This window comes from Trematomus bernacchii, unplaced genomic scaffold, assembly GCF_902827165.1.
Source record: "Trematomus bernacchii unplaced genomic scaffold, fTreBer1.1, whole genome shotgun sequence".
In the NCBI taxonomy this organism is placed as follows: Eukaryota; Metazoa; Chordata; class Actinopteri; order Perciformes; family Nototheniidae; genus Trematomus; species Trematomus bernacchii.
Genome location: NW_022987821.1, coordinates 3,664,666 through 3,687,568, shown reverse-complemented (window position 1 = coordinate 3,687,568; position 22,903 = coordinate 3,664,666). Strand labels below are relative to the sequence as shown.

Sequence of the window (22,903 nt, the reverse complement as noted above, 5' to 3'; positions counted from 1 at the left end):
ATCAGCTAGATGAACAGTTAGGAAAAAGCAAAAACATTTGCATTTATGTAAAAAAAAAGAAACACATGTTGTATTTTTTCAGAAATATATTTTATAGATGTCAGAGATGAAATGTCCAAAGCGTAGGTCCCAAAGAAAGATAACATTTTTCATCAATAGAGACAAACAACAAACAAAAAATAACGTTTTTTATCCATTTACATGTAAACCAAGAGTTGCTCTGGAGCCACAGTGGTTAAATATATCGAACTGGCCGAGGTGTGTGACAATCAAACAGATGCCCTTTTTTCCAAACCCAATTCTTTAAAGGTGAGGAGGTTTGGCAGAGCTCTCTTTAACACAGTCCGTAAGTGCTGAGTCATGTTAAAATCACTTATTGGAAACCATATTCAATAAGAACAATATCAAATGTGTCTCATTTGGACAAAGTCTTGCCCACCAGAGAGGAAGAAGACCGTCCTGCCTGGTGCCGTCGGGAGGGTTTTATTTCTCAAAAAGTCCTCCAGTGTTTCTTCTTCTATTGTGCAAATACATTTCTGTTACATAGACAAGCAGGCATGCTGACTCACAAACCATGCAAAGAGTTAAAGTTGGCGCGAGCAGACAGCAAAAAAACGAGTAAAAAGTTTCTACAAAATAAAAAAAAGCCAAATTAAACACAAGTGGAATGTTTTGTCAGATATGATTTTACAGGTTTTAAAATGATATCAACGTTAAATAGGGAAGGGGAACCGTGGTGCACTCCGGGGCGGCCATTTTTGGAGGATATAGTCCTGTCCCTAAGCCTATCACGTTCAATGTGTTGAGCTCTAGCCAATAGGAGCGCGAGGGTTCCATATAGCTGCATTCCCTCCAAAGATGGACGACTTGCCATTTATGACCTCACAGTCCCATTCCCTATAAACAATCTGATGTAAGAAATAAGATGACATAACTTAATTTGAAGCAGGAAAATGGAAGGAGACACCATCAGTGCAACACATGCTCAGGAAGAGATTTCGACCATCCAAAATGAGATAAAACTCCACTTTTTTTAAACATCTGTGCCCCCTAATTTCCTTTTCCCGCCGTTAAAAAAACAGCGAGCTACATAAAACGGCCTCTAAATGTGTGTGTGTTGTCACAGTTAAATGGTAAGTGCATAATCGCACATGCACAAGAGGAAAATGTATAATTTAGGCAACAAAGTGTTTAAATGTTTTTACTCTGAAAGTCAATGTCAGTGCCGCGTAATGAGGGCGAACAGTGCAGTCGATGACAAGTTAAATATGGAGTAATATCATACACCACACTGTTTGCCGCTCACAATATCATAGCTGTCATTAGTTAGAGTACATTTATAAATTTTCCATATACAAATCTCCTATAAACAGTACATGTTATAAATACACAATTGATGAAAATGCAGAGAGAGCCGTAGTAAGAAAGAAATAAAGAAAGAAAGGAAGTTTAGCTCCTAAATTTCGATAAATACAAGAAAGAAAGAATAGTACTACGTGTGTGAACGGCAGCCCTATAACTATCCAGAAAACGGATAAAAACACAAAATCTATGGATGAAAAAAAAGTTATAAAAATAATCTTATACGATAAAAAATAAAAAGTGGACACGCTTACCAAACATTGATATTGTGGAAAATCATACATGTAGATACAAACAGGCAGTACTCGATGACTGCCTCTCAAAATATATTCAATTTACATGATTCATGTTTCGCTCACTTTAGCAACACAGGTAGTCGCCACAAGAAATGTGACGTGTGATTAAATCAGTAAACTGTACCAGGAGCCTTTGTTCTCAAAGGGCCAGTACGAGAAATGTTTGAAGTGAAAGGACTACTGTAAATGCAAACTCATGCTTTGGCTTTTCTTGCTTGGCTTTCTCTTTTGGATAACATTCAGAAATCTTGCGAAGAAATGTCCGGTCTGTCCGCTCAGATGCATGCTTTCTGTGTGTACGAAGCAATGCCTTCAGTTAAAGGGAAGCTACATCAAAGGCTGAACCTTTTTTTATTTTTCATTTCCAATTTTCGTGTTTGCACCGTTTTGTTTCTCTACTGAAGCTGGCAACTACCTTAACAAAGCGCTTTTTTTCCTTTTTTACAGAAAAATAGATCCATCCAAAAGTAAAGTCTTCAAGAGAGGCTGTGAGAGACGTTTAAAGTCGTCACGTTCGTAGTAAACATGCTGAAAGATTGTTTTCGTCTTCCCTCCCACCGATTTCCTCGGCGAGATTATTTTTTTTGTCACTTAAGGCAATCTTTTCCTGAACAATCCTGAAATCCCTCACCAAGGCACTCCTCTCACTCCACAGTCTCCTCATCAAATCTGCGTGAGGGCCACAGTGAACGCATTGTGTAAAATATGATGCCCCCTTTTTGTTTTGCAGGGGAAAATATTTTGAGAAAAAGAGAAAAGGACCTCCCGAGCTGCGTGGAACAGATGTCTGCTATCCCTGGTGTCCCTGGTGTCAGCTGTGTGAAGCACCGTGTTCCTGCAGTCCTCTCTGACCGGACCCCCCCCCCCCCTCGTTAGCTCACTCCGCTAACGTGGGGGTGTGAAGACTGACAGAAAAAAAATGAGTGTCTCTGCCGCCCTGAGCAGCGCTGTTATGTTTAATTTTTTTCTCCCAATTCAGTCCTCCGTCTCCTGATTGGCTCCCTACTCTGAGGCTGAGCCCGCCCCCTCTCCCCCCCCGGTTAGGCCGAGGGGCCGCCAATCAAGGTGACCGACGTGGTGAGTGGGGTTAGGGGGGGCTAAATGAAGGGGTCCGTCGAGACTCTTCTCCGGAGAGGTCAATGGTAGCAGTGTGACTCCCTCATGGTTCCCCTGGTTACAGCGGCTCCTCCTCCTCCATCGGCTCCTCCTCCGGCCTGGGGGACAAACACACGCAAACACACAATTATTAAACCTCCGCCTGCTATTAATACACTGCAGTATTAAGTAGGTGACTATACTGAGAGTTCCAAAAGGCTGATAACTATAAGGATGCTTCTGTGCAGGGTGGAGCTGCTCTACCTCTGGTCCATGGCGGTGGTGTTGGCCACCGACAGCGAGGCCATGGCGCTGACGGCCTCCGCCTCCTCCGAGTCTCCGCGCTTCGCCTCCAGCAGGGAGAGTCCCAGCAGCGGGGAGAAGTGCTGCACCGAGCGCCAGTACTTACCTGATGGAGGTTAAGTGCATTATTAGAAACATAATGTATATATATTTATATATGTGTGTTATGGAGGGTTCACTCACTGTGAGTCTCTATAACTTTCTCCAGAGAGCGAACAGCGTTGGGGTTGGGTCTCTGCTCCAGGACGGCCTTCGGCAGCGGGTCCAGCTGCACGGGACAGAAACACACAGATAAATATAAACACACTGCAAGAGGCTGCGTTCACATGACCCGATTCCTTAACCCCATATGATATATGATTTAATTTGGTATAGTTTCATTTCAAATTCCTCATATGTGCTTCTACATATGTTGCTTTTTGTAATTCCATTGCTCAAAATTGCTGTTGTAGTCCACACACGTTTGCATTCAGTAAAGTTGAATTATGTAGATTGAGATATAAATACTCAAATATAGCAGTAGTAAAAAAATGGAGGACTCTCTGTCTGCACTGTCCTACTTTGATCAAACACATTCATTAGGATTTGGATGAGCATGTTGTCAGGGCGACCTCCTCACCTCCTGGCTGAGCAGCGCAGCCACGCAGGCCTCCGAGGCGTCGCAGATGGCGGTCAGGTCGTGGCCCCCCTCCAGAGCCAGGACCACGCGGCCCCCAGCGAGGGTCATCAGCTGCCGGGTCAGGTAGCCAAAGCCTGGAGGAGGACAGGTTACAGGAAGTGTGAGCACGCATACAAATCTCCTCGGTAACTAAACTTTTCCAGCATGAAACTCTTTGTTTGTGTGGTTCACTGCTGCAGCGTGAAATAAGGACACAATTCACAGAAAATGTTGTGTGAATTTACCAAAAATACAACAGGAACATTTACTGGAAATTCACTGATATTTTTCCATAAATCTTGTGTAAAATTACATAGCATCCAACCGAAAAGGTTCCAGAGAAATTAAAACGAAAATTGTACAGAAATGAACCCATAAAATGCCAAGGCAAGTCTATTATTTAAATATTTGATAAATATATATTTGAGATATCTTGAACTCACATTTAGACGTCAGTACGTAGCCTCCGAGAGGAGGAGGGTGTCCTTCCACTGCATCAAAGCCTGAAGACACCAGCACGATGTCCGGGGCAAACTCGTTGGCTATGGGCATCACCACAGACCTGACGGAGGAGGGAGAAGATGATTCAGAACAACAGACAAGATTTAAATGCAAAGGATTTGTCACTATTTTCCAATCACAGTTTTTCTCATTTTCTTTGTCTCAATTCTTGATTGAGAAGTACTTTCTTTACAATAATAAGGTACATTTTGTACTGTCTGATTTTGTTTCTGGTACCTGAAGGCAGCCAAATACTCCACGTCTCCCATGGGAGGTTCGATGCCTCCAGTGAACGCAACGTTGACGTTAAACCCAACGCCGGGTCCACTGCCCACCTGCAGGGAGACAAAGAGAAAAAACGAATTTAAAAACAAATATTTCATCTGTTAGTTTGCCTCAAGCTTTATACTAAAAGTGTTTTAATAAGAAATATATGCACACTGAATCCTGGGCAAACTGCTTCCCACAATGCATTGGGACTGTTACTGCACACTCACCTCGTCAGGTGCCCCACTTCCAGGGAAGAAGTTGCCGTCGTCATAGCGATGAATGGACAGGTAAAGCACGTTGGGGTCGTCGTAGAACGCTTGCTGGGTTCCGTTGCCGTGGTGAACGTCCTGCGGTTAGATAACACACACACACAATATGGTCAATGTGATATTACAACACAAGGACAAATATTAAGGGAAAACAGATATTTACAATATGTTCAAGACCCTTTAATGGGGCCCTCTTTGAGCAGATTTTCAATTGATGGAACACTTTACTGTGTTAAAAAACAGAACAGGAGACTGACCCAGTCCACGATGAGGATCTTGTTGACGTTGAGTCTCTGCTGCAGCAGTTTGGCTGCGATGGCCACAGAGTTGAAGTAGCAGAAACCCCTGAAACAAAGAAAATCGTCTATTTCGGTAGGAAATGAAGCAGTTTGGACTTTATGTGCAGATTAACTCAATGGTTTATGTCATTTGTGCTCCAGAATAGCCTGTTCCTGTGCTTTATGTATGCATATGAAGTGTGTGTACTTACATGGGAGTGCTCTCCTCTGCGTGGTGTCCAGGAGGGCGGACCACAGCAAAACCGTTCTGCAGACACAGAGGAAGGTGTTAGACATCACAACTCAGTGTTTCCTCTTTTAAAGTAATGGTGAACCACAACACCATCTATTAAACTCTGCTAGAATTATTTAAAACGTCCAACAAAACGTATCAAGGTAATTTTTTCTCAAACTTTCAAGCACTTTCAATCCTCATAATGTCCTCAAGAAGTGACCAGAGGAGTGTGAGGGTGTTTACCTTCAGCTCTCCAGTGGCCACTTTGAACACCAGCTCCACCACAGAGCCCACAGCGAGCCGGGCGGCGCTCGACGAGTGGACCTCGTTCCAGATGGTGTCGCTGTCCACCTGCAAACACAAGCACCGAGTTATTCTCACACAAAAAATAAGAATACTAAAATCTACATGTTCTTATATTACTATATTGCATTTTAGAAAACCGTTTTATTTCCCCTATGAATGAAACTCACCCCGACCCCTCCACAAGGCAACCGTACGAACATGGGAGTGATTGAACCTGGTGAAATAAATGTGAAATTAGCGACAGGTAGCTATTAGATATTAGCATCTTAGTAAATCCTGTGTGTGCGTGTGCGTGTGCGTGTGCGTGTGCATGTATGTATGTATGTATGTATGTATGTATGTATGTGTGTGTGTGTGTGTGTGCGCGCGCTTACAATCTAGTTTCTGTCGGAGAGGGTTGGTTCCATACAGCAGGACGTGGGCTTCAGAGTGAACCGTCTGCAGCTCCTCCAGAGTGGCCTTCCTCCCACGGATACACTGCACACACACACACACACACGTTATCATACAGGTTTACTACGTTATGAAATGTTCACTGTGGAGTGTTTTCCTCCGGTTACACACCTCACACTGCGATCTGAGTCCGGTCTCCTGCAGACGGGACCAGATGCTCTGGATGCGTCCGGCGTGCTCCGGATGACTGTTGGTGTTTCCACACATGCACTGGTGCTTCTGCATCAGGGAGTCGTACACTAGGCCTGGAAACACACACACACACACACACACACACAGAGCGATACAGTTATTTACAATTTATGATATTATTACAGAGCTGAGTGTCACAGAAGCAGAACATTCTTCCTGTTTGATTTCAGCTCTCACATTGTTTCTGATGCATTAATATGTTACTGAGACGTTGCCACATTATATATGCAGTTTGGAACAGAGTGGGAGTAAAGTAGGCCAAACTGTTTTAAAAATATCTTGGACTCTGTTGCAGGAACACACTCTGCAGCCCTGAATGACACTGTGAGGCAGGAACAAATGCTGTTTTTTAAATCTTTTGTGTCATTTCTCGGATGGAAAGGTTTCATTTCAGTCCCCTCTGCTTTAGAAGGAAGTGAATCTTAGGTGACAGGAGCAAATAAACACCCAAAAAGTGCTTTTGTTCCGTATTCGAAAATGGGGTGAAAATGCTGGTGATGCGTACCTGTGGTGTAGCGTGGTTTGACGGGGGGGTCCGATGCCGCGACGCTGATGGGGAAAGAGGAGGCGGAGGCCGGCGAAGACTGAGCCCTGGAGAGGGGGCGGTGTCCTGGGAAGGAGATGGAGAGGCCGGCAGCCTCCATGGAGGCCTGGTAGTTCCTCAGCTGGTGGATCCGCTGCTGCTCCAATAACAGGGCCTGCTGCTCACAGACACACACATACACACACACAGGGACACATAAATAAAGGAGAGGAATGCTGCAGCTGTAGTTTAGTAAAAAGCTTGAATGCCTGTGTCCATAGAGCGCCTTTTTTCTGACAGCTTTTTTTGTTTCTATGACAAGGATATCTTGACAACCGCTGATGTACGACAGACTAGCTTAATCCTCTTGGTTTTTATCATCGGTTTGTGCAATCTTACACAGTTTGACAGGGTTTTTTCACTATCAGCACCCACAGAAAGATGTGAATGAACTTCACAGCTCAGTCTGACAGCAGTGTAGTGAGGGAGGACGATGATAAATGTCACAAACTCAATATACAGTACTGTATATTGCAAGTGCAAGTTATGGCCAAAAGATGGCAGCCAAAACACAGCTTTGTTTCCCTCAGCATTAAATCCCAGACATCAGCATAAAGCCCTAAAAACATGAATGTGTGTTTCTCTTCACCTCTCCTGTATCCTCACCTGTCCGAAGAGCAGCTCCTGCTCCACCTGCCTCTCCCGGTGCTGCAGCAGCGCCTCCTCCTGCAGCTCCTGGGGGTCGGGCGGCTCCTGCTTCACGGTGACGCCCGGCAGCAGCGCTCCTCCGTCCTGGTGCTCTCTCAGCTCCTCCTCCGTCTCCTCCGGGTGGCTCTGGTGCTGCCGGCCCACGGGCGACTCGCTGGGCTTCGTCATCATCTGAAAACATAAGGAAAACCGCAGGATGTGACAAATCCTCTCCAACGTGTGAGGCTGCGTTCACACACACACACACACACACACACACACACACACACACACACACACACACACACACACACACACACACGGGCACGCTCTCCTTTCAAATTCCTGGCAGATCATTCCTTTCTTCCTTTAACAAGCTTATTTTGGATTACTCCGTCAGATTATTGTGTCTCGCTCGTTTCAAGCCGCTCCGCTCTAATTGGAGTGGCCGCTCTGCCGTCTGTACTCCGGGGCAAAAACGTGTCTGGTGGAAACAGAGGCATTCCTCGCTCCCTGCTGCGCTGCTGTCATTTACTTTGTCTTTCATCGACTCGTTCTGGGGCCTGCTGTTCTCAGAGTGGTGATTCAGATTCCTATTCATTCAGTTTCACAGGCGGCCGGGCACACAGTGTGTGAGTGTTAACGATGTGAGAGGGAGCAGCCAGAAAAGTGTTTCTAGCTGCAGCTACAGGTGTGTGTGTGTGTGTCTGTGTCTGTGTCTGTGTCTGTGTCTGTGTCTGTGTGTGTGTGTGTGTGTGACCTCGCTGCCCTCCTCTGCTATATTCCCTTACAGTGCACATTGGGGCAATCATCACTAATACTAACACCATTACTCACATCGGACAATTAAGAATACACTATTTTACAGAGTTGAAGAGTTGAATTCACTTCATTTTTCATTTTCTTATTGTGTTCTGAACTCATCCCTCCTTGAGGCTGTTATTGAGATGTTTGTTTAAAAGGCTGACACTGAAAGCCTCATATGGAGGGAGTAGGAAGGAGGAGGAAGAGGAGGAGGAGGAGGAGGAGGAGGAGGAGGAGGAGAGGTAATCCCTTGTTTCATCCACCCACCTCTCCTCCAGCGAGTACTCTGCTCACTTCCTCCCTGACCATATAAAGAATAGGCTTCCGCTCTGTTGCCATGGCAGCACAAAGTTACCTCGCAGTCCGTGGCAACTGTCTCGGCCACAGTCACAAACAACCTCACACACACACACACACCAACACACTGCTTTACATACCTGCTATAATTCGCCTACCCGCAAACAAATTTACAACAAAGAGACGAAGAAGAAAAAGATAAAGAATAAACTGAAGGACTTCACAGACTTCCTGAAATAACACGGTTACTGCCACACACACACACACACACACACACACACACACACACACACACACACACACACACACACACACACACACACACACACACACACACACACACACACACACACACACACACACACACACACACACACACACACACACACACACACACACACACCACACACACACACACACACACACACACACACACACACACACACACACACACACACACACACACACACACACACACACACACACACACACACACACACACACACACACACACACACACACACACACACACACACACACACACACACACATGTTTTCAATTTGACATCTTAAATTGTCAGTTTCTGTTAATAGGTGTCTCAGTGTTGTGGTGTTAATGCAGCAGCGTTGAATCATGGGAGTTTGACATTGCAGCCGAATTACCCGCAGAGGTCTCCTGCTCTTCAAAACAAATGGTCCCGGTCAGAGTTGGGTGTAACGCGTTACAAAGTAACAAAGTAACGCGTTACTGTAATAATATTACTTTTGTCGGTAACGGAGTAGTGTAACGCGTTACTTTTATAATTCAGTAATCACACTACAGTTACTAACATTGCCCCGACACGCGTTACTTCGTTACTTTTATAAAATCAGTCATAATCACACTGACAGACAAGAGGGGTTTCCGCCGCAGGTTTATATGTACGTAATCTGCGCGACTTGCACGTCCACATTTCCACGTGCAGTGCTGCATAAACATGGCAGAGTCAGCGATAACTTTCGAGGGGTGGAGGTATGCCCATTATTTTGAGTTCGTCCGAAGAATAGACAGGAATGTGACGGTGAGGTGCAAACTGTGTCCAGGCCAGAAGCTGTTATCCACTGCTGTAAACACTACGTCAAACCTCAACAAACACCTGCAAAGAACACATGCTAAGGTGAAGCTAATAGCTAAGGACCGGACCCCCGAACCTAGCGTGAGGATGTTGTGAGTGCGCCGCCGAAGCGGCACAAATTAGAATTTGGAGGACCGGTAACCAAAGCAGAGATGGACAGGCTTGTCGCATCCTTCATAGTAGAGGTAATGTTGCCCATTTGCACAGTGGAATCACCATCGCATCGTTCAGAGATATACTGCGCAAAATACAGATAGCAGGAGACAGAGGACAGCCATGGTCAGAGCTATCTGGATCAGTCTTATGCGACAATGGAAACTGAACTAAAGAGAACATTTGAAACTTTAGCAGTCTGCGTGATCTGCCTGCAGGGAGGGGCGGGCCGGCCCTGCGAGTAAAGTAACGAGTAAAGTAACGAGTAAAGTAACGAGTAAAGTAACGAGTAAAGTAACGAGTTACTTTATGTAGAGAGTAACGAAGTAGTGTAATATATTACTTTTTTTTAAAAGTAATATGTAATATGTAATATATTACTTTTTTTTAGTAACGACCCCATCTCTGGTCCCGGTGATAAAAAGCACTTAATAAAAAATCTGTGTTTCCCAGATGGAGATCAACAGAGAACGGATGCCCCGAAGCGACTGTGAGCAAATTTGCCACTCATGTTTACTCAGCTTGTGTCTGTGATAACTGAAGATCCATACGTCAATGAGGTTTGAACCAGAAGCCGAATTATCCACAGAAGTCCCCTCCTCTCCAAAACAAACATACACAGTGAGTAAAACTGGTGAAAACACGAAATAAATCAGTTTCATGTTAAAAATGACTGTTTTTCAAATCCAGTATGGCGGCCTCTGATGATTGCTTTCAGTTTCAGAAAAATATGGCTTAAGAACTGGCTAAAAAGTCAATTTATGACAATTCCTGGATGATATATGACAGGCAATCAAATAAAAAAGACTTTGATTAAAATGACAGATTTCTCTAGATTTGAAAATCAGTGGAAAGATTTGGAATTATGCACCAGAATAAATCCAATTGGTCTATTCCCTTTAGACATTTTAATGCAGAAATGATACACATTAACATCAATGTGGCGCCGGGGAGAAAGGCAGTACCTTGTTGAGGTGGAGCTGCTGCTGCTGGAACTGCTGCTTGTGCTTCTCCAGGAACTGCTGGTGCTGCTGCTGGACGACCAGCTGCTGCAGGGCGAGGGCCTGAGCGTGGGCCTGAGCGGCGCTCCCCTGAGGGAGGGGGGCCGACTGGGTCCTCCCCAGGGGCCGGTGCTGCCGCTGAAGCTTGGCCATGGACGCTGCCGGCGACATGGAGAGGCCGCTCACACCTTTGGACACAAACAAGACGGAGTTTAGTTACAATAGGAGGAGAAACACAAGACGGCAGAGAGTAAAGAGAGTACGTTTCGGAGACAGAAGATTGAGCATGCTTTGTGCGTCAAGTTTTACGTTCGATTGGGACACAAAGGCAGCTTTCATTTCCTGCACTATGTCCCTACTAGATACTAATGTCACTGTTTCAACATGATGCATCCTTCCAAGTACATTTCCAGTGCTTTATTTGAGGGTAAAACTGGAATACAATCATTATTTAATACACATAGACTTGTCTACAAAGAAGTCATGCTCACATATCATACCAGTGTCTAATAACTGAGCTCCATTTGAATCTTAAGAAGTCATTTTAGTTTTAGTTTAGATAAGGTAGACCTGGTTGTTTAGGAAAGCTATGAAGTATTTAGACTAGGTGTCACAATGATACATGTGTCTGTGTCTGCCAGGGCTATTTTTGTCACTATTTTGGAGAAATGTGACAAGTCCAGACACAATTTTCCAGATGAAAAGCAAAGATAGAAGGCACTGCCCTAAAATGAAAGATAAATATATAATATATGGTGAAGGAAGTGGATGGAGCCTGGGAAAATATTTGAGAACAAACTAAATTGTTTTCAGATTGTTTCAGAAAAAATGGATGCACAGTTAAGAAGAAGTAGAAACAGCTATAAATTATAAAATAAACTATATTTGTGTCTACTTTTTGTCCCAAGAAAAGGACTTGATTAAAAAAAAAAGGAAGCCATTATGACGAATGGATCATGGGGATGGCAAGGATTTTTTTAAATACATGACTTTAACAACTAAATTGATGCATCTGGGCTGTTGAAACCCCCCTCTGCGTGGGCGCTTGTATTTTTGTTTTGTTTTGCTTTTGCGTGGTTACACTCATAGTTGCGTCTGCACTGTGCGTCATCATGGCCATTCAGTGCTAGCGCGGCGCTGCTGAAAATAGCAGCAGTCAATGAATGAGTTGATGGGAAAGGGCTCACAATGCGGCCGTGTCACACTCTGACACGCTGACATATGAAAGGAGCTTATTAGTCTGAACTAGTGAATGGACGTCTGTCAATGTGAGGGGGCACACCGTGTACAGCAGACACACATCACAAATAATACTTTTATACAGAGACGTGTTTTAACCAGATATAGATAGATAGATAGATATTAGAGCTAACATGGCTCACTTTATGACCGTTGATCACTAGCTTTTAGAGATCGGCATCGGCTCGTGTTCGTCTGATTTACTGCCATCGGCACATCAGAAAAAATGTGACGTACGTGTTGGAAGATCCTTTAGTTAAGTAAAAGTACACATACTATCGTCTTAAATTACTTAAAACATAGCATCAAAGTGTACTCAATCTGCACAATGGCCCATTTCAGAATAACATAAAATACAGACGTATCATCAGCTTAATGAACTTAATGTATCAAAAGTAAGAAATACCAAGAAAACATCGATATCGGCTGAGAAATGTGACCCCCCTAAATGTTAGTACCTGTCACCAGGGGGCTCTGTGCGGGGCTCTGCTCCATCAGCACCATGTGTTGCAGCAGAGGACTGTGCGCTCCGTGCCCGCCTGACCCCGCCCCGCCCTCGGACAGGTAGGGCGTCAGGTGACCGCCGGAGAGGAAGGGGGGGCTGAGGGAGAGGGCCGGCTGCAGACTTCCGTCCTGCTGCGCCGAGGTCACCTTCGAGGCGAGACGGAGAGAGAGAGAGAGAGAGTGAGCGTGGAGGTGATTCTAAATAATAAAAAAGTGTACGAGTAATTTCCGTCCTTACGTTGGAGGCGGCGGTGGCCGTGGCAGTGGCGGGGAGCCCCAGGGTGATGTTGGGTAGAGACGGGGAGGTGTAGAGGGACAGCTGGCAAATGGAGCCCCGATCAGCACCGCTGCACAGCCGCTGCACCAGACATGCCTGGGAAGCACATTTAAAACTAAATATGAGAAAAATAAACAGCAGGAGGTGTGCATACATGAGGAAAGAGATCAGTTGCACCCTTATCAAAGGCCACCACCCTAATACAGCATTTTACCACTACTTGTGCCCTGGTAAGGCAATGTCGTTTGTTTTAGATCTGAAAAAAAGGTCGGTTATCCAACATAAAATACCCCACTGGTGAATATAAAAAAGATGGTTGCTTAAAAAGTGTCTAAAAGAGACGACTAAACCTCATGCCGGCCAACATTTCTGCAGGAAGAGGAGAAATGCATCATCATCTGCAAATCTTCAAGAGAGGTAGATCCTATGATATTACTCAATATATTAATTTCTCTTAACATAGGGTGCTTTATTTACTTGAGTTTGGGTGTGTGTGTTACCTCCGAGTTGTTGAGTGACAGAGTGATGCCATTCTCGTTGTGGATGTTGTTGAAGCTGTTATTCGGGGAGCTGGGGCCTGAGCCTGGGGCGCTGCTACACGCAGAGTCTGAAACACATACAAATATATATATATATACAAATACAAACAAATCACTTAGGGCTGTCAACAAATATGCTCAGGATTAACAACACCACATGTGTATTTGTTATCTCCTCCTAAAAGCGTTGTAAACTTTTTGAACCCCCGCGGCTGTGTGTCTCCTCACCTGCCATGTCGAGCGAGCGTTTCTTGGCGGTGGTGATGGGGCTGTCCCGGCGGCGCAGCAACGGGCTGCTCCTCCGCTCGCTCACCTTCTGCTTCAGCCTGGAGCGCAGCTTCAGGTTCGGCTCGGAGGCTGAGAGAGAGAGAGAGAGAGAGAGAGAGATGAGAGAGAGAGAGAGAGAGAGAGAGAGAGAGAGAGAGAGAGAGAGAGAGAGAGAGAGAGAGAGAGAGAGAGAGAGAGAGAGAGAGAGAGAGAGCTGACATCATCATTCATTCATTCATTAACAGTCTGAACTGTCACAGAGAGGGAGGGAAGATTTCACACCCTGCCAGTTTATCATCATGTCATACAGACAGGCTCGAGAGCAAAGGGATTACATAATCAGGATGCAATCAATTCCTACAGTTACATTTCAAAAAGAAGTATTCAGATTACTTGTACATTTTTTTAAATGGGGATTACAAACAGGATTACAATGTTACAAAACATTTGATATAAAAGGAAGACAGGATTTTTGTATTTTGTGTAGGCATTCTTCTTAGATATATATACATATAAACACACATATATTTAAATGTGTTATATATTTTAAATATATATACATATATGTTAGAATATATAATATACAAAGATATAATTATATATAAATGTTATGTTATATATATTGAAATAAATAAAATTCACACACATAAATAAATATTTAAAAAAAAGAAGATTATTATCATGTTATTTAATAAAAAAATAACTAGTAACTATAAGTGTCAACCAAATGTATTGCAATAAAGAGTACGATATTTCCTGAGATGTAGTAGAGTAGAAGTATTTAGTAAAATGGTAACACTCCAGTTTTTTAAAAGTACCTCGATATAATACTAGTTAATACACCACCTTGAACTGAAGTGTGCCATTTCCACAATTTCACCTCCTTCTATCACCTTCTATGATAACTGTGTGGTTTTCTGACTCTGGCCCCCCGTGGAGCCTCTGTCATGTTAAACGGTGCAGCTCTGGACGGATCGATCAGACGCTGCATGAGTTACCTGAGCTGCAGTCTTTAAGCTGCACATCGATCTGTTTCGCTGTTATGAAACCTGTCTGCCTGCTACACGATCCCAATGCCAAATTCTGATCCATTTTCCCAACAACATCGAGGCTCGAAAAGCAATTAGCTCTAATTTGAGAGCCTGATTTCCTGAAGGCCTTTTGGTCTTTTGTCGCTGCTGTCACAGGGCTGTGAATGGAGACAGGAGACGGGAACAGCATGTCACCTTGGCTCCGGACACGGAGGCTAAATCTCTGTTTACTCTGCCCTGCCAATCAGCTCGGGTAATTTCACTATTCATTATCCAATTTTTAATCATCAAAAGGGGAGCTAAATCCAACTGTGGGACATCACTAACCCTGATTAATCTGCCGCTGGATTTTAACTTGTATTCTGAACGTGCAGAAAACTCCTGGTGCAAACTTCCCTGGATTATCATTTAGGGAACCATTCTTCTAATTATTTTCCCATTCACAGTGTCAGATCAAAATAAATGTGCCTCTCCTGTGACATGTTTCCATGCTTTAATGTTCTAAAAGGTCTTTATTTTTCTAAATAACTTATTAGATGATAAATAAGTTGAATATGGAAAATAAATGTAATGGAGTAGCATCAAAATAAAATAATCAAATATAAAATCTAATTTCTTTTTTACTTAATTACCGTAATTGCGTAAATGTACTTGTATGTATGTATGCATAAATGAGTGGCTCCACATACAAATCTCTACCAGTCTTATTTTGAAATGAATTAACTGAAAGTAAGGAAAGTAGGCCTACACGTCATCCATGGTTATAATTGGAGCTCACACAGGACTTTAACGTGTCGTGGTATTTTTGAACCTACTTCAAACAGAATGAGAAGCTTTGTTAGCGGCCGGAGGGAAGCATTAGCACATGCGATCACACATGATATCAATGAACAGATGGTGCATTGTCGTCACGTTAAAATGGGCCTCACCACGGAGGTGAGAGGTCGCATATGTGAGTGACATCCTATATTCAGACGGCCGCATGTTTACTGAAGGCAGACTGTGTGCCGGGTACTGTATGCTGCCTGTCGGGGCTTTTGTCTCCATGCACTGCCTGCCCTAGAAAAGACAGGAACAGCATGCCATGCTCTGCGAGGCCCCCCAAACGTTCCCACCCCTTCCTCAGATATCTGGGGGCACTCATGTGTATGTGAGAATATCTATGTTCCTGTAATTACCGTTCCTGTAATGCTCCCTCCCTCACCATGAAAGCTGACCGTACCAGAGGAGTTAATGAGTTTAAAGGGGGCCAATTATCTGAGGAGGCACCTCCAGTCACGCAACTCTTTCTCCACTCCACGGTATAAATGATGCAACACGTTAATCAGCATTTCTGTTTATAATTTGATCACACAGATTTCAGCCTAACGGTTCATTTTGGCATGAATCTGAACTGTTCTTGTTGTGCTCTGAATCAGAGTCGGATACATAAAATGTAAAAGAGGATGTGAGACAAAAGAGCGCTGTTGCTTCGTATGACCGTTGCTTGGTAGCCCAGGGAGCCAGTCGTGTACTTTATGGCCGTTGGGTGAAATAAAGAGCCTCTAACCTCTCCAGGCTGGCATTACCATAAGTAAACCCACAAAGCACGTCATCGCTGTGGGCAAATATCAGGAGGGCACAGGTCTTCTCCTCTCTTTGCAGGAAAACAGCATCACCAGCCTTACAGAGAAATCATGGAACAAACTAACACTCCAGCGACCGTCCTTTCTTACTCTACACATTACGTTTTCGGTAGTTTATTTGTACAAGATTAAAAAGTCCTGAACAGATGAAGGACAATTAGAGAGTATCACAACTCAAAGCAACACTATAAAACTAATTTAAAAGTCCATATAAAATCAGATGTTGTAATTGCCCTGCCTGTTGTGTTCTTGAAGCTCAAGGTGGTCAATTGGTTTCTCGGGGAATAAAGCAAATTATTATAGGTTATATAGCTGGGCATACAAAACATGAGTGAACTTAACTGAAATTCAAGAAATTGATTCATTCCTAAGGAGGCTTCTGAGTTAACAAACGGCTGTTGCAAATGTGTTTTGCAATTTAAATCAAATTAAGAAAAACACCCAATGATTTAGGACCTCCTTTTGGACCAGGAAATGGTTTAATTTGGCTGAAACTGAAAGGGATTAATTAAAAGTACAAAACATATAAGTTTTTAAAAAGCAATAAATATTTAAAAAAGGATTGGACCTCCAATATTTGAGACCTCTTAAGCAGTGAGTAAACACAGGATGGGTCTGATGGGTTTATTGTGTGTATCATCAGCGAAAAGAAATATTGCGGCTGTGAATTACTTGACCCAGAGGTGTAATGCAGATTGAAAACAATAAAGGGCCGAGGATAGCGCCCTGGGGGACCCCAAAAGTAATTGTTGCACAGCTAGAGAAGAAGAAAAAACCCTCGAGTAGGATCTATCAGAGCCAGTTAGTTTTAATATGCAATCATTAAACTAAATTAAAGGCAGCAGAAAGGTCCAACAACATAAAGTAGTACCACGAAAGAGTGGTAATATAGTAAATCCCCTCTCTCACTCTATTGAACCATTGAACCTCCTACGCTTTTTCTCCAACACTTTCATGCTGGGAGACCCTGACAGCCTAATGTGGATGTGATTAATGGTGCAGAGAAACGTGAGTCTGCATGCGCTGTACATTACAGTTGCAAGTGTGTGTGTGTGTGTGTGTGTGTTATTCCCTCTGAACGTGAGCCTGCACAGGAGCAAATAAGCAGCTCTGCACTGTTAAAAGTTATTATTATCCAGCTTAGCTAATACTCAACGCTGATTGGTCAATTTTGAACATTCTGCGGTCACATCTGTGGGAAAATTCAGAACAATTTAAGGAATTCAACACTAACGGGAACAGCCGAAGACAGGAAGTAATAACTAACAGGAGTGTGTGTAACGTACCGGTCTTTCGCAGTGGGAAGTCGTCCCGGGGGTTGTAGACGCCCAGCACAGGGTGGTTGTAGGTGGAAATACCCGTCTGCGGAGGGGAGCTCTGATCCAGAGAGCTGTGTTGGGTTTTCCTAAAAAACAAAGCACATTAGAGTCACTACAGATGAGTAGCACAAATTGATGATACATAACAGCAATCTCTTTGTATTAAGTTTTCAGTAAATATGTAATACTTTTCCAGAACAGATATATTGCCTTAGACCAGACTACTTAATGGACAGGAGACCATTTAAGTAATCAGAGCAAATTAACTTCACGGCTGTCAAAGCTCCGTATGATTAATGCTCCATCCCTCTGCAGTGCTGCAGACATGTGCTGCCATCTGCTCGCTGACTGCAGAATAAGGTGCTGTTTGTGGGCAAAGTTAAGCCGAGGTTGGCTTCGGACCAGATGCATGTGCCTGACAAGCGGATGTACACACACTCCTCTTCCAAAACTGAGGGGGCAGATGAGTCCAATGAGCGGATAGAGAAAGGCAAATATAGAAAGAGAAGTTTGTATCACTGGTGGGCGTTTCATTGGGTTATACATGAAGATTGTGTAACGGTATTCTAGTTCTGTATCTGCATTTTATTGTAATATTTAATTTAAGGATCAGTCAATCCTTAAATTAAATACATAGTTTAATCCCAGGTCAAATGTACGTTGTATGGTCTTGAACATACTGTCTTCAGTGATTGGACTAGTATGTTAAATGTCTGTTTCCTTGTTTCTTTTCTTAGAAGACAGACAATATTTGCCCTGATGTTGCAAATGGAGCTGCTGCGCTACAAGAAACATTTCAGACCTGATCTGGCAATAAAATATTATTGTATCTTCCATTTGAATACTGCTACGGTAGAAAATAATAACTCAAATATAAATAGGTTTGCATAACCGTGTTTCCAGTCAGTGAATGCAAAGCAAAGGGGAAGTGTGCACACCTGCAAGGAACTCCAGAGAGGCTACAATAAACACTCGAGGCCGAGCGTTCAGCGTAAGAGCCCCTATCATCAGCTGCTAATATCCTGCTCTCGTGTATGTGAGTGTGTGTTCCCGTCTCTGTTTTGTCAGGTGAGGAAGAAGCTCGCTGATAGATTAAGACACAATCCAATACATTATTCAGATGCAGTCGGAGGGATAGCATCCAAACCTATAATGATCTGCAGTTAGCTTCCTGTTAGCTTACAGTACAAGGAGTGAAATCAAGTCCGTGGTTACATAAGTGAAGAATTTGTCCTCACCGGTACCAGTACGGAGCGTCGTTGTGCAGGCCTCCCTGGTTGAGGCTCCGCTGGGCGAGGGCCTTCTTCTTGTTCAGGACAAACTCCTGCAGCCTCATCTTTACCTCCGTGCTCGCCACTGCACCTAAAGGAGCACGAAGAGATTAGAATACACTTAAACTGGCAAAAAAAAGCATGCAAAATGTTTTAAATCTTGCGCTTGATTCCTGTCTCACACACACACACACACACCCACTGGATGTGTAACCACTCTCCATACAGTGTGTAAACTGCTCTCAAGGACTGGCTCTCAATGAACTGTTGAGAGAGCTGCAGCAGCCGGCAGCCGTAATAACTCGGCTCAAACTGCACCAAGGCCACCGGCTAATACAGCTCTCCAAGTAAAATGGAAACACACTCACGCAAACACACTCACTTTTTAACTCCTGCAAGTATATACCCATATATTCTATATTTCCGCTTTATCGTGGCAGTTTCTACTGGAGGTATGAACCAATGAACTCACTCTCCTGCCCCCGCTCCTTGTTCTTCAGCAGCAGCAGCTTCTGCTCGCGCTGCTGCTTCTCCAGCTCCTGCTCCAGACGGTGGTTCTCCATCTTCCTCTGGTGCTCCAGCAGCTCCTGCTGGTGCTTCAACGCCAGGAGCTCCTGCTGCTGCTGCAGGGACGAACAACAGAGTGATGTCAGTGAAAAAACGTACAGACATTTATTCAAAGTTTGTCTAAATATCAGGAGACGCTTCTAAATCTGCAAGATGAGATCATAAAGATAACTTCCTGGTGATTTGGTGAATTTACAGTAATAATTTTTTTGCTGGATTTTCTGTAAAATGTTCTCGGTAAATATTTTTGTTAGATTTTCAGTACATTTACACTTAAGTTCTGATCAATTATTGTCATAAATATTGTTAGTTTGAGTACCTTTTAAAACCCTGGAACAATAAAACATTATTATTATTAATTTATTTGAGTACATTTAAAGCACTCCATGAATAAATAGTATTATTTTTATTATTATTACTTTTTTTAAGTATTATTTTTTATTATTAGTATTATGCTTATTTACCAAATCATTTATTTTGAAATCATCACTTTCTCCTCTCCAAAGATCTACTTACATTCTGCGCCTGGTAGGTTGCCATCTGCAATAATTAAACAGATTTTTAAGGCAATAAAATAAAAACATTTGCAATGCTATAAACCTCAGGCCACACACTTAAGCTTTCAAACAAACAAACTATTAAACTGAGGCTTTAGAAAGACACATAATGCAATCTGCTCACTTCCTCATCACACAGAAAATAAAGAGTAGAGCATCTGTTAAAGGCTTTACATGTAAACAAATCTGCAGTGCTCAGTGTTTCAAACTGAAGGAATAACTCTGGCTAGGGTTTGGCGTTTTGTCTGAAACAAATAAGGTCCAAAAGAAAATAAATGTGGACCACGAGACCAAGGACTCACAGTGGATAAGAGCGTCAAATCAATTCTACAGATGCCACTGAAAGCTTGTTTATCTTCTTTAAAGCCATTTCAATTGAACATTTCTTTAACTTGAGGCTTCAAATGACTGTTTAACGTCTCTGTCATATAAAATAAATAGGCTACACACTGCACTTCTCGCACATAATTGTTCATTTCGTCACCTTAAACTATGACTAAATGTTTGTCAATGCCCTTTAGGCGCATTACAAAGACCCAAACATTGCCATTAGGAGAAATGAGCTGCAGCTTCAGAAACAATGCAAATAAAAACATGCAAATGAAGAAACAATTTCAGTAACTTGACGAAACGTGTGCACAAAGCGCTACACAAATGAAACGCTGGAAGAAGCTTAAAACACAACGGAAATCAGGGGACACTAACAAGTGACGCACACAGCCGGGACTTGAGCGCTTGTTACCTGCTTCCTTTCTTCCTGCCTTCCTTATTTTATTGCTTCTTTCTTCCACCTTTTCTATCTTTTTGTTCCCCTTTGCTTTTCCTTTCTGGTATCCTCCTTTATTGGTCTCCTTCGTTCCTCTCCTTCTCCTCTAATTTCTTTCTTAGTTTTGAGTAATTAAGGGCTTTAGTATCTTCTATGTGACGCACAGTTAGAGCAGGCTCAATCAGCCCCATTCAGCCCCTCTGCACACACACACACACACACACACACTCTCTGACGTACGGGCATCCTCTCAAATGTCAGCAAACACACAGACACTCATGCCCAGTTTCAGGGGCAGCCACACACAGAGGTGTAAAGTAGTGAATGTTCTCAAGTACTGTACTTGAGAAGGAGACAGATATGTACTTTTTTTTCTCGCTAGCTCACCTCACCTTCAGCAAATAATTTATTCACACACTCGTGTCAAACATTTGATTTGCCCTCACGTAAACAAACAGAAGAGCATGTCTGAGAGTGTGTTAACTGTGTTTAAAAAAAGTCACAGATTGATTACATGCAGTGAAAGTAAACTGATCAAATATTGCCATTAGGCGTGACCGTATTCCTTTTGGTAGATATTTCAGATTACAGTCTTAGAAAGGCAAGGTAAAGGAGAGGAATTTAGATCATTACAGTCAAACTAAAGTAATCCTGCACATTGAAATCTAATCTCCTGCGCCCGTAATCCATTTTTAGACTTTTATTATAAGTACTGAAAAAATAAGTAGTTCAGCTGGATATTAAAATTGATATTACAGCAGTCATATTCTACAAAGGAGCAAACAGTCGGATAATTGTATGACATTTCCCCACAGGAGCTGGGTTGCTCTCAGGGGTCCTGAAGTATTAGAGCTGATCCACATTCACTTTTATATTTCCAGCTCACTACAATACAAGCTTCATCTTTATCGTTATATGACATGTACGGCAGGACGTCCCTTTTAGATCTGCGTTGATTTTAACTATATATTTGAATCACATTAAACATTTTAGTAAGTGCCTGAATTTATTGATTTACATTTAGAAAGTTAGGCAACAGCAGGGCTGGTGCATTAGGATTTAGATTTGTAATGCAACTCAAACGTCCGTTTTTCCCATATTGCTCTGGATCTGAACACTTCATATATTCCTTTCAGTTGAAGAAAATGAAGCCATAGTGCCTCCTTATTCTCTGCTGCCTCTTCACTCAGAGCGAAGTGGTTTAAAGCTGACGGAGCTGCTCTTTGTTGGTGAGTTAATGAACAATCCTGTGGCAGTCTAAATCAAGAGCTGCTTTGTTAAGGCGACTTTTAAATCTAACGGTTTGGGCTGCAAGCCTGCTGCTGTGATTTTGGATTGTTGTCCCTTAGAAGAGTAAAATAAAAACCTTATCATTTCGTGCAGCTATAATTGTACTTGTTTATAGTCATTGTTGCTCTACCTTTATGTGCTCCTGCAGCTGGACCTCGTGCTGGCGGGACAGCTGCTCGTGCTGCCGCTGGAACTCTGCGATGAGGATCTGCCTCTGGATCTGCTGCTTCTGCTTCAGCGTCAGGAGCTCCTGCTGCAGCTGCTGCTCCCGCAGCGAGGAGCCGGGGCCCGACTGCTGCTGGCCGGGCGGAGAGAGCGACGACAACTGCTGCTGCTGCTGGTGGTGGTGGTCCACACGCAGGTCCATGGGGATGGCTGCTGGGGGGAGACGCAGGGGCAGCGCAGAGTTGATGTCCACTGTGGAGAGACACGGATTCAATCAAACACTACATCTATGTTCTCACGTTAACATCTATGCAGGAATGAGTCCTAAAACCTGGGAATTCGTTTTTTTAGCACTTCTTTTTCCCTCAACTTGAAGTCAATGGTTTTTTTAATGTGATTTTGGTTGTTAGTCTGAGTCTCCTTGGTGATGTACTTACTTACTGCAAGAAGAGACATTGTTTAGCTGAATAGGATTAAATGAATGCTCTCCAAATGCTATTCAATATAAAAAGATACCTGCAGCAAAATCTGGCATCAAGCTTCAAAGGGCTTCAGAAGTGAGTCAAAGCTTTTCATTAGGCTAATAAGTTCTCTTATTTCTGCAACTCTAGTGAAGAAAATGAGTTATATAGCATATATGGAGAATCCATTTAAAGAGGCCCTATTATGCTATTGGGCACCACATACA

At 43.2% G+C, this 22,903-nt stretch overlaps 2 protein-coding genes across 8 annotated transcripts in view; both read right to left on the bottom strand.

Moving 5' to 3' along the window:
• LOC117499160 (amyloid beta A4 precursor protein-binding family B member 1-interacting protein-like) overlaps positions 1-22,903 on the bottom strand; it is a 611,089-nt gene that overhangs the window by 480,825 nt on the left and 107,361 nt on the right. The window lies entirely within an intron of this gene.
• Positions 69-22,903, bottom strand: part of LOC117499112 (histone deacetylase 4-like) — a 42,046-nt gene continuing 19,211 nt past the window's right edge. For 4 of the 6 annotated variants that reach the window (XM_034151414.1, XM_034151418.1, XM_034151415.1 and 1 more), the window contains 25 exons: positions 22,181-22,467; positions 19,954-19,977; positions 19,343-19,493; positions 18,838-18,961; positions 17,567-17,685; positions 13,586-13,714; positions 13,319-13,425; positions 12,780-12,914; positions 12,496-12,688; positions 10,763-10,986; positions 7,408-7,620; positions 6,724-6,919; positions 6,138-6,271; positions 5,948-6,050; positions 5,741-5,787; positions 5,511-5,618; positions 5,245-5,300; positions 5,012-5,099; positions 4,713-4,832; positions 4,453-4,550; positions 4,158-4,276; positions 3,676-3,809; positions 3,240-3,324; positions 3,018-3,162; positions 69-2,872 (listed from right to left, as the gene is read on the bottom strand). In XM_034151414.1, coding sequence (XP_034007305.1) covers positions 2,833-2,872; positions 3,018-3,162; positions 3,240-3,324; positions 3,676-3,809; positions 4,158-4,276; positions 4,453-4,550; positions 4,713-4,832; positions 5,012-5,099; positions 5,245-5,300; positions 5,511-5,618; positions 5,741-5,787; positions 5,948-6,050; positions 6,138-6,271; positions 6,724-6,919; positions 7,408-7,620; positions 10,763-10,986; positions 12,496-12,688; positions 12,780-12,914; positions 13,319-13,425; positions 13,586-13,714; positions 17,567-17,685; positions 18,838-18,961; positions 19,343-19,493; positions 19,954-19,977; positions 22,181-22,467 — 3,179 coding nt within the window. In that variant the 3' untranslated portion in view covers positions 69-2,832. The remainder of the gene's footprint in view (positions 2,873-3,017; positions 3,163-3,239; positions 3,325-3,675; positions 3,810-4,157; positions 4,277-4,452; positions 4,551-4,712; positions 4,833-5,011; positions 5,100-5,244; positions 5,301-5,510; positions 5,619-5,740; positions 5,788-5,947; positions 6,051-6,137; positions 6,272-6,723; positions 6,920-7,407; positions 7,621-10,762; positions 10,987-12,495; positions 12,689-12,779; positions 12,915-13,318; positions 13,426-13,585; positions 13,715-17,566; positions 17,686-18,837; positions 18,962-19,342; positions 19,494-19,953; positions 19,978-22,180; positions 22,468-22,903) is intronic. The other 2 variants (XM_034151417.1, XM_034151416.1) reach the window with 1 other exon arrangement.